At 54.8% G+C, this 10,471-nt stretch overlaps 1 protein-coding gene across 3 annotated transcripts; it reads right to left on the bottom strand.

Annotated features, from left to right (window-relative positions):
• Positions 1-1,745: 1,745 nt before the first annotated feature.
• Positions 1,746-10,102, bottom strand: TRIB3 (tribbles pseudokinase 3). Of its 3 annotated transcripts, none has more exons than XM_066236895.1 (4): positions 9,872-10,102; positions 7,028-7,312; positions 5,600-5,892; positions 1,746-3,336 (listed from the first exon to the last, which is right to left on the bottom strand). In XM_066236895.1, the coding sequence occupies exons 2-4, from the start codon at positions 7,310-7,312 to the stop codon at positions 2,844-2,846; spliced, it is 1,071 nt and encodes a 356-aa protein (XP_066092992.1). In that variant the 5' UTR covers positions 9,872-10,102; the 3' UTR covers positions 1,746-2,843. The 3 variants fall into 3 exon arrangements, with proteins under 3 accessions (XP_066092992.1, XP_066092993.1, XP_066092994.1); XM_066236896.1 differs by having other exon boundaries at positions 9,920-10,102; XM_066236897.1 differs by lacking the exon at positions 9,872-10,102 and adding an exon at positions 8,901-9,027.
• Positions 10,103-10,471: the final 369 nt, after the last annotated feature.

Raw genomic sequence — 10,471 nt, 5'->3', positions numbered from 1 at the left:
CCGCCGCAGTGCCAGGGAGGGGCGGGGACTGGGCGGGGCCGGCCGCAGCCCCGCCCAGCAGCGGGCATAAGGTCGTTAGCTCTGTTTGCAGAAGAGGAAACGGAGACTCTATTAACGACCTGCCTGAAGCCACGGAGTCGGATATGAATCCGGACCTGGCGGGCTCAGGAATCCACCCCTTAGCCAGCGAGACCCTGCTTCCTCTCGGCGATTACTCTCCCCCTTTTCACTGGGCCGCTGATGAAGTTTGTCTTCTCCCGCCACAGGCGGGAAGCCCTCTGCATCCTCCAATCTCCCTGTCTTCTGTGACTGACGGCCTCTTTTCACTTAGCATAATGCTTTTGAGGCTCATCCATGTTGTACTACTGTTTTTCTTTTTAATTTATTTTTATTTAAAAAATGTTTAATTTATTGATTGATTTTGAGAGAGAGAGAGAAGGAAACATCGATTTGCTGTCCCCCCCTGTCGTCTGTGCATTCATTGGTTGATTCTTCTATGTGCCCTGACTAGGAATCGAACCTGCCACCCTAGTGCATTAGGACAATGCTCTAACCAACTGAGCTATCCAGCCAGGGATGTATACAATACTACCATTCTTTTGAAAGTAATCTCTGGCCCTGTGGATAGAGCGTTGGCCAGGTACGAAGTCATCCCGGTTTCAATCCCTGACACATAAGAAGCAACATCTGCTTCTCTTCCTCTCCCTCTCCCCCTTCTCTCTCTCTTTCCCTCTCACAGCCAGTGGCTCGGTTGGTCCAAGCATAAGCCAAGCTGAGGATAGCTCTGTTGATCTGAACATTGGCCTCCGATGGGGGGGTTGCTGGGTGGATCTGGAGAGAGAATGATGAGGAGGTGAATGCTACCTGTCTTCCCCCATAAAGCTGGTACAATAGTGGTGGCTCAGATTTTGACCTCTGATAAAGCCCTCCCACACCTGTGAGCCCATCCTACCCTCACAGGCAGGTAGAATTTATACCTGGGCTGGTGTCAAACAGGCACAGAAGGAACTGAAACAAACTCTCGAGTCCCCGAGGAATCAGGATTTCTCCCAGTACAGAGGTTCTCCAACTAGGATGCTCAGTCAACAGCATTGCTAGGAGCAGGACCCCCACCCCTCACCAGGATATCTGACTCACTAGGTCTAGGGAGAGTCCAAGATCTGCAGTTTCAAGCAAGCACCCCAGAGGGCTGATTTGAGGGACTTCCCAATCACACCTGAGACACCTTGCTTGTGGGGGCCTCAGGGGTGAAGGGGAGGGCAGGTCTGCTCTGACCAGTGTCAGAAGAGGTTCCAGCTCCAGCCTCAAGGGGTGGGTAGAGCTTAGCCACCGGAGAGGACGGGGACAGAGGCCCGGAGATTTCACTCAGCTTGACTCCAGAGAACTGAGTTCTCAAGTGCTGCAGGGCCATGCTCTTTCTTCCTCAGGTCGTAGATGTCTCTAATGGGACACCAGGGACAACAGAGCAGAGGGTCAGAAAGAGACTGGGGAGCCGGGTTCCTGCTAACAGCTCTCAGAGCTGAATGAACCAGCCCTGAAACCCACCCACCTGTTGACTTCTTGCTTTGTATGAAATACATTTCCTTCTTTTTTAAGCTGCTTTGACTGAGGGTTTTAGTTACTTGCAGTCAAATATTACCCCAGAAGAAAGAGAGGGAGCACAGAGGACTCACTGTGGGGCTGGTTTGGGAAGCAAGAAAAACTGGCAAGAGAAGACAGAAGACAGGGCTGGGAGAATAAAAGTATTTCGTAACTTCTTTATTCGGCACAAGGTAAAAATATATACTCATGGTATCCAAAATCTACAGTGCTGATGTGAAGTCCTGGTCCCCAAGTGTCCCCAGAACTGGTCCTAGGACTTTCCAGGAGGCCAGGAGACAGAGCCCACCGAATCCTGACCCCCAACTCCGATGCTCAGGTCAGGGGCCACTGAGGCTGGTGGGCCTGGCCCCTCATTCCACCCTACTCCAAGAGTCAGGTGAGGACCCGCCTCACAATTTGTACGCCGATCTCCCCACCTACAGCCTTGGCTCAGGCCTGGACAGGGCCTTCCTGGCCCAGAGCACACAGCTGCTGGGGCAGCATCCCAGCACAGCCTGGGTTCTGGCGCCCCAAGCTTCAGGGGCGAGGCCTGGAGCCTTTGGCACAGGTTCCGCCCTCTCTCTGAAGGGCACACGATACAAAGGCAGCTAGGTTGTCTGTGAAAGGGATTGTCTCATGACAGGTGCCGGGGTGCCAGCCCGAGCGGATGCCATCACCTGCACTGGGCGCACCCAGCCCAGGTCAGACACTGGCCTGCGGGCCTGGAAAAGCTCTGCCAGCCCCATGAGCATCAGCTTTGTCTCTTGTTCGGAGCTGTGCTCTCAGCCCCTAGAACAGGGCGCACAGAGAGCTCCCAGGAGCGGCATGGCGAATGCACAAGCCCGTGTGCCCAGGTCGGTGAACAACACAGGTGTGCGAACCACACAGGCGTGCATACAGCACACGGCACACTCGCCTCTCCTCTTGTCTCCCTCCTAGAAGGCACTTAAGGTTTGTCTCAGCTCAAAAATGCAGGAGAGCCTGACCTGTGGTGGCGCAGTGGATAGAGGGCCGACCTGGAAGGCTGCGGTCACCGGTTCGAAACCCCGGGCTTGCCCAGTCAAGGCACATTCAACAAACGGCAAGCGAGCAATGAACAAATAAACTGAAGGAACTATGAATTGATACTTCTTGCTCCCTGCCCTATAAAATCAATAAATAAAATAAAAAAGAAAAGAAAAGAAAGAAAAAGATGCAGGGGAGAGCTTGGAGACGCCCCAAACTCAACCCCCAGTTCACAGCTGAGAGTCTGGTCGGCAGCCCTAGCCATATAAACCCACCTCCCGTCCTCCCTCTTCTTCCTCGACCTCCTCCAGCCCTGGCCCTTCGGGGACCACCTGGTCAGCCTCCCGGAGGGGCGCTCGGGACGGGACTGAGGGGGCCAGGTTCTCCCGCAGCCAGGGGTGCAGCAGGATCCCCGAGGCCTTGAGCCTCTCGGTCGGCTCCCGGCGGAGCAGGCAGCGGACCAGGCAGCGGGCCGTGGCCGAGAGGCCCTGGGGCAGGGCATAGGCCCCACGGCGGATCTTGCCGAAGAGCAGGGCAGGCTCGGAGTCCTGGAAGGGGTAGTGGCCCGCCAGCATGGTGAAGAGCGCCACGCCCAGGCTCCAGACATCCGCCGCCTTGCCGGAGTAGGACGCCCGCGCGCTGAGGATCTCAGGACCCACATAAGCAGGGCACGCGTGCTTGTCCCACAGGGAATCGTCTGGCCCGGTCAGCACGCAGGCGTCGTCCAGGTTCTCCAGCGCCAGCCGGGTCCTGCGGCAGGGAGAGAGACGGAGGGCTCAGCCCCTGCCCGAACTCCCAAGCCGCCGTCCCACGCCATCAACCTGAATGTCACCTGCTTCCCGAGTGCCTGCCACCACTTGGCAGACATGAATGAGCCAGGCCTGTGTGGCTGCAAGATTGAGCCCATTTTACAGACAAGGAAGCCCAGGCTCAAAGAGGTTAAGCCAAGATCCAGGCTCAGAGAGGTTACACCATTGCTCAAGGTCAATAGCTCAGAGCAATTCCTTTGAGCTAGGACGCTGCAAGGAACACAATTCCCAACCATCCCTGGCGGAGGGGGCCGAGGGCAGTAACCCTCTCTGAAAACAGACACAAACTTCAGGGGCCAGGCAGGTAATATAAATAAAATGAGAGAAATAGGAAGCCAGATTGGGCCAAATTACTCGGCACAAACCCTGCCTAGCGGGCGCATCTCATTTCGTTCTCATACAACCTGTGAGAAAGACACCGTTTTACAACCATGGGGCACAAGGCCGGGATTTGAACCCTGGCTCTTTCCCACCAGAGCCAGTGCCAGCAACGGCTCAGATAGTTCCCAAGGGGGTCCCACATTCCCACTTTTCTCCAAGAGGAGCCGGAAATCCTGTTAACTAAAAAGTCCCAGTTTTTGAAATATTGGCAACCTACTTCAATTGAAAACAAATGAACATGTATGTAGCCCTCCCCCAAATTTGCGGGTAGCGCGCCATTTGCAACTTCTGCCTAAAACAACCCCCACGGAGCACTCTAGATTACTTTAATAATAAGCATTCTATTCTCACAGCTCTTCTTATTCCTACGGCACCACTGCCTGGGTGCCTGCCAGCATCTCACAAACCGCGTTGCTCAAGCCTGTGAATCACAGCACGGGAGCTGCAGGGATTAATGTTAGCATTATTGGCCCATTTTACAGATGCAGAAATCAAGGCTTGGGCATTGCTCAAGGCCAAAGAACAGGCTAAAAATAAAATCAGGATTTGAACCCAGGTCTGTCTGACTCTACCTCCCTTCTAACAACAGTGCTTTTCAAACCATTGTCTTGAAAAGAGAAAGAAGCCCTTTCTCACCTCTGGGAGGTCTGGGCGTGTTGCGCCCACCCTAAGCTCAAAATGATTTGAAGTTGTGCAGTAGCTTAAAGATCATTATTTATTTTACATTCCACTTCTTCCTAAAGGCGTGGGGTGTGTGTGTGTGTGTATGTGTGTGTTTTCCGTATAAACATAGAAGGAAAGCATAAAATAGAAAATCACTCTCAGACAAAATAACTGACTGGCTGGTGCTCTTCAAAAACATCAAGGTCAAGACAGACAAGAAAAGACGGAGGACCTGTGTCACTGGAGGAGACTAAGGAGACAAGATTGGTGAATGCCGGGTGGGGACTTGGTGTGGACCCTGGGCAAAAACAGGACATAGTGGGAAGCTAGTGAGATCTGAATCCATCTGTAGTTTAGTTACTAGTAAGAGACCAAGGTTAATGTGTTGGTTTTGGTTGTTGTATTATGGTCATGCGAGACGTTAACCTTAGGGAAAAGTAGACGAAGGAAAAGTGGGAACTCTTTGGACTATATTTTGCAAATTTTCTGAAAGTCTAATAGTATTTGAAAATAAAAGTTTTTTTAAAAGTTCAGTAGGGCCTGACCAGATGGTGGTAGAGTGGATAGAGCCTCAGCCTGGGATGCTGAGGACCCAGGTTCGAAACCCCAAGGTCACTGGCTTGAGCGCGGGGTCTCCAGCTTGAGTGCAGGGTTGCTGGCTTGAGTGTGAGATCATAGGAAAGACCCAGTGGTCACTGGCTTGAGCCCAAGGTCCCTGGCTCGAGCAATGGGTCACTGGCTCAGCTGCAGCTCGTCAGTCACTGGCACTCAAGTGATATCTAGGTTCATAGGTTCAAATCCTAGCTCTACTATTTATTGAGCTATGAGATCTTAGGCATTACTGATGTCTCTGGGCCTCAGTTTCCTCACCTGCCATATGGGGACAATAATAGTGACTACCTCATATTTGTAAGGACCCAGGCCAACTTAGACATGCAGCCATGCTCTCACCCCTGTGGCTACCACCACAAAGGCAACGCTCCAGTCCAAGGGGCTTCCCACAGGACGGAATCACCTTTACCCTGGGGATCAGGCAGTGGTCCTAGTTCAGGCTTCTTCATTTTTTGTGTAAGCTACTTTGCCTTCTTGAGTCTCAGTTTCCCCATTATGCCTCACCTCTTGAGTGTGTCTGTGGGTGGGTTCTCTGTTGCCGCACTCACCTCTCACAGTCGGTGAAGACAAAGCGACGCAGCTTGAGGTCCCGTAGGACTAGACCGTGCTGGTGACAGTGCGCCACGGCGGACACCATCTGGCGGAAGAGCCCGGCGGCCTCGGGCTCAGGCAGGCGGCGGCGGCAGCGCACCAGGCTGTGCATGTCCCCATGAGGTCGTGGGAAAAAGGCGTAAAGGTGATGTGTGTCCGCCAGGACCTCTGCTGGCCGTGCCACATGCGTGTGGGGAGGCAGCCGCGAGTAGGGCTCCAGCACCGCCAAGGCCTCGCAGGCCTGGTACACCTGTGGGCGGGGCATGGCGTGAGCACAGGTGGGGACCACATGGAGCCCAGGCTGGCCTTGTAAACAGTCACAGCTGACCCTTCCAGGGGTAGTCAACCTTTTTAGAAAAACCGCCCACTTTTGCAGTGCTGGTCAACCTGGTCCCTACCACCCACTAGTGGGCAGTCCAGCTTTCATGGTGGGCCAATCGTGGTGCCTTTTGGTTGTTCTGCTACCCCCACCATGAAAGCTGGACCGCCCACTAGTGGGCATTAGGGACCAGGTTGACCAGCACTGCAAAAGTGGGCGGTTTTTCTAAAAAGGTTGACTACCCCTGCAGGGTGCTAAGCACTGTGCCAAGCGCCTCAGCAGCAAGCCACTCAACCCTGACAAAGCTGAGAGGCCACACAGCCATGAAGTGCTCTTAACTGTTACCTTATATGACCCTGAACTTGAGATAATTGAAAAATAAGGCCCTGGCCGGTTGGTTCAGCAGTAGAGTGTCCATCAGGCATGTGGATGTCCATGGTTCAATTCCTGGTCAGGGCACACAGGAGAAGCAACCATCCACTTCTCCACCCCTCTTCTTCTCCCCTCTCTCTCTCTATCTCTCTCTCTTCTCCTTCTGCAACCATGGCTCGGTTGGAGCAAGTTGGCCCCAGGCGCTGAGGATGGCTCCATGGCCTTCGCCTCAGGTGCTAAAATAGCTCAGTAGCCGATGGAGCAGCAGCCCCAGATGGGCAGAGCATCGTCCCCTGGTGGGTATGCCGGGTGGGTACCCCTCAGGGCACACGTGGGAGTCTATCTCTCTGCTTTCCCAGCTTCTCACTTCAGAAGACATAAAAAATAATAATAAAATAAGATAATTGAAAAATAACAGGCAACTCAAACAAAAATAACCTGAAAGCAGGGAAATCCAAAAGACCAGATGACACAGAAGTAACTTTATGCCCGTCGTCATCTGATATCATAGCTTCCAATCTCTAGAATTCACGCTGCCCACGCTTTCATTCATCCCTACTTCTGCCGGCCACTGGGCACCTCACTTGGCACAGGACCCAAGGAATATAAGAAGGCCTCGGCCCTGACAATCCTCTGCGGCCAATCCTTCCAGGTTTGCTGTGATGCTGGGGGAGGTGGCCCCCTGGGCACATACCTGGCAGACATACTCTGTGCGTGTGGGGCGGTGCAGGGCCCGGCAGGCCCGGCCACTCTCCTGGGGCTCCAGGAGGACATAGGGCCCCAGCCGGGAGGCAGGGGTCACAGCAGGAACACAGACCGGAGCAGGCGGTGGGCTCGGGGGCAGTGTGCAGGGGGGCAGCCTGGGCTGGGGTCCACTTCCAGCTTGTTTCTGGGTGGGACCCTCGGGGTCTCGGTCCAACTTCAACTTCTTCTTCCTGGAGGGAGCACCCATAGGAGCGACAAGAGGGGAGGCTCGCATCTAGAAAGGAGAGAAAAACACGACAGTGAGGGGGTCTGGTGGGCCCCGTCTTTCCCTGCTGGTGGGAGGGCCACTGGCACAACTTGTACAGAGGGTCGTTTGGCAGTGTGCCTCAGACTGACAACTGCACACACCCTTGACTGGGGGTCCCTCTTCCGGGATTTATCCTGCAATGAAAATGCTTGCACCCTGGCTAACTCGCTCAGTTGGTTAGAGTGCCTGCCCGATACACCAAGGTTGCAAGTTAGGTTCACGGGTCAGGGCGCATACAAGAATCAATCAATGAATGCATAAATAAGTGAAACTACAAACTGATGTTTTTTTCTCTTTTTTTTCCTGTCCTCTCTAAAATCAATAAATTAAAAAAAATGTTTTAAATGCTCATCCAAAAATTAAATATGTATAAGTCTGTTTCTCAGAGCCTTGTGTCTCATAGTAAAAGGCAGGAAGCATCCCCAATGTCTAGCAGTAGGGGGCTAGTTAAAACATCATGGTATAGCCATAGAGCTGAGTACTATACAGTTCAGAGAAAGGACCAGGAAACTCTCTACACACTGATGTAATGATACAAGTACGAGGTTATTCCTGCAGTCCATGATATAGAAATAATTGAATGTCCCTCATAAGGGGACTGCTTACATAAATTAAACTGCTCCCCAAAATTAAGGGACCAGGGAACGTGCAGATACTCCAGTACTTTCAGCCTTTTGTAGAGTGGATTTTCACCAATGAAATAAAAGTTGGGTTTGCATCTCGTTTGCATAATCGACCGACTTTCTTTGACTTGTCGCTTGCTTTTCTGATGTTCTTGTTTAATAAAAAGAAATCAAACGCTTCCTTTTTTACTGCTTCATATTCATTTTGAAATATCCCCTAACTTATGTGAGCAGTAGATAACTGTTATTTTTCATAGCTGAAGATGACTTAAGTGCTACCCTTGGGAGTCTCAGACACCTCCCTAGGGATGAGGCTAGGATGACACTCCCTACCTCACTGGCTTTTCTGAGTCAAGCAAGACAGTCCCTGGCTGTGTCGATGCTTTGTGCCCTGCGAAGCAGAGACACCCTGGAGTGGTTCTCTCCTGGTGGTACCAACACCCCAGGCTGCGTTTACCCTTTCCAAGCTTAGAGCCTGGCGGGGCCTTGGATACCCCAGCCCCCTGGACCACAGTACCTGAGTCTATAGATGAACAAGGGACTTTGCAGGCAAGACTGAGGGATTTCCTCCACAGGAGGGAGGCAGCCCCTAATCCCTGACACCCTGGTAATGGTGGTGGAAGGAGGGGGGAGCAGATGGGCAGGTCATTCCAAACGCACAACAGGGCAGACAAGTGCACACACATCCCTCAAAAACACTTTGTCCAAGCCAGCGAGCCTAGACACACATCAGCAGAGAGGGGCACACACATCATTATGTGACACACACGTCTCCCTCCATGGGCAAGTGTGCACGTACACACACATATAGAGCTCCCAGCTATCACACTCACGGCAGCCCGATGATAGCAACAAGGCTACACACAATCTGACACAACACACACACACGCACACGCGCGCACACGCACACGCACATGCGCGCGCGCACACACCCTGCTGGCCTAGGACAGTCACGGCCTCGCCCAGCCTCCCAAAGTCAGGCTCCTCCTCCCTTGGGAGTGGAAGCAGCGGCTCCTGATGTCCCAGGACAGAAAGTCCTGGGGGAACTCAAAGGCGGCAGGAAGACCTGGAGGGGGTGAGACAAAGGGAAGGAGGCTGGGCCTCAGGGTTTGGGGAAGGGGTGGCCCGGGGCCCCAGTCTGTAGGTACAACATACACCCTCTGCAGAAACAAAACACACGCGCGCACAGTGCAACATGCCAGCCTGTAGACACACCGCTGGGCGCACACCTGCGCCGGACGCGCGGCACTGCCCGTGGCGCCGCAACTCGCGCGCTGCATGCGAGCTCCCACGCGGGGGGTCCCGCCCCCAGGACAGCCCCGCCCCGCCCCAGCCGGTTTCCCCCGCACAGTCAACACCTGCCACCAGGTGCTCGGCCGTCCCTGCAGCTCTCACCGACCACGAAGGCACAGAATCCCGAGACACATTCCCACCCAGATCCCACAGGCTCACGCTGAGCCCCGCAAGCACACCCCCACAGTGACACAGACCCTACACACAGTACCCCCAGTCCTCTCCCAGACCCTCACATACAGATCTTCCCAAACCAAGCCACACGGCTCTCCCGCCCCACGCTCACCTCCAAACACACACAACAGCACACCTCTCTCGGGGCGACACTGGGACGCCTGACTCCCTTCTCCCCGGGCCACAGCTGCCACAGCTGGGGGGAGCATCCTCACTCCAGCCGAAGTTGGGCACAATCAGGCGACCCTAAGCCCCGCAGAGCGCGTCACCTCGGCACAGATCGCGTCCCTCCACCCCCCGACAGCGGGTTTGTCAAAAGCTGTGTGTGTGTGCATGTGTCTAACATGCGACGGCCCGCAGCCTCCCGGAGGCTCCCGGGCAACCCTCTGTCCGGCGGCCTCTCCAACCCATCCGCCCCTGGCCCTCTGCCGGGTACCTGGCCCTCGTGCGGCGGGCTGCTGTTGCCGCTCGAGCGCAGAGTCACCTGGGCACCCTGGGTGGACTGGGGGTCCGCTCCGCTGTGACTGAGCTCAGGGTCCGTTGGAGCTCTGGCCTCGACCCCCAACAGCCCGACGTGTGCGGAGCCGCCGCCGCTTCCGTTGCAAGTGCCTCGAAGACGCCGGGCGCCAGGCTCCGGCCCCGGCCCGGGTGATGTAAACCTGAGCTAATCAGACGCCGCCTGATGCGCTCCGGCGGCGGATTGCACCATCCCCGGCGCTCCGCCCCCCGAGGTCGTGCCCCAGCGCGCCCCGCCCCGCCTCCTACCGCTCCCGCTGGGTCTGCGCGCCAGCCCGGGGCGCCGCTCGCCTCTCCCGTCTTCTAAGTCCACTCCCTGCCCCTCTCGCCTGAAGTCTGAGTGTAGACACCAGCTCCAGACTCTTCCTGTCATCTTGGAAAACAGCGTTCTTGCTTTTCTGAGTTTCAGTTTCCCCATCTGTGCGATGGGAAGAACGTCCTTCTTTCTCAGGACGGTGTCCAGGAGAAAAAGAGCAAACCAAGACAGTCTCACGGATGCTTCCTGTTCGTGAAGCCCATT

Source organism: Saccopteryx bilineata, chromosome 6, assembly GCF_036850765.1.
Source record: "Saccopteryx bilineata isolate mSacBil1 chromosome 6, mSacBil1_pri_phased_curated, whole genome shotgun sequence".
Classification (NCBI taxonomy): Eukaryota; Metazoa; Chordata; class Mammalia; order Chiroptera; family Emballonuridae; genus Saccopteryx; species Saccopteryx bilineata.
The sequence above is the reverse complement of the archived record's forward strand: the minus strand, read 5'-3'. Positions and strand labels throughout refer to the sequence as shown.

Bases quoted from the DNA above. Each gene is read 5' to 3' on its own strand.
- TRIB3 (XM_066236895.1), bottom strand. From the start codon at position 7,312: ATGCGAGCCTCCCCTCTTGTCGCTCCTATGGGTGCTCCCTCCAGGAAG. The intron at 5,893-7,027 runs GTATGTGCCCAG...CCCCGCCCACAG, and splicing joins GCACAGAGTATGTCTGCCAG to GTGTACCAGGCCTGCGAGGC. The intron at 3,337-5,599 runs GTGAGTGCGGCA...TCCCTGCCGCAG, and splicing joins GTCTTCACCGACTGTGAGAG to GACCCGGCTGGCGCTGGAGA.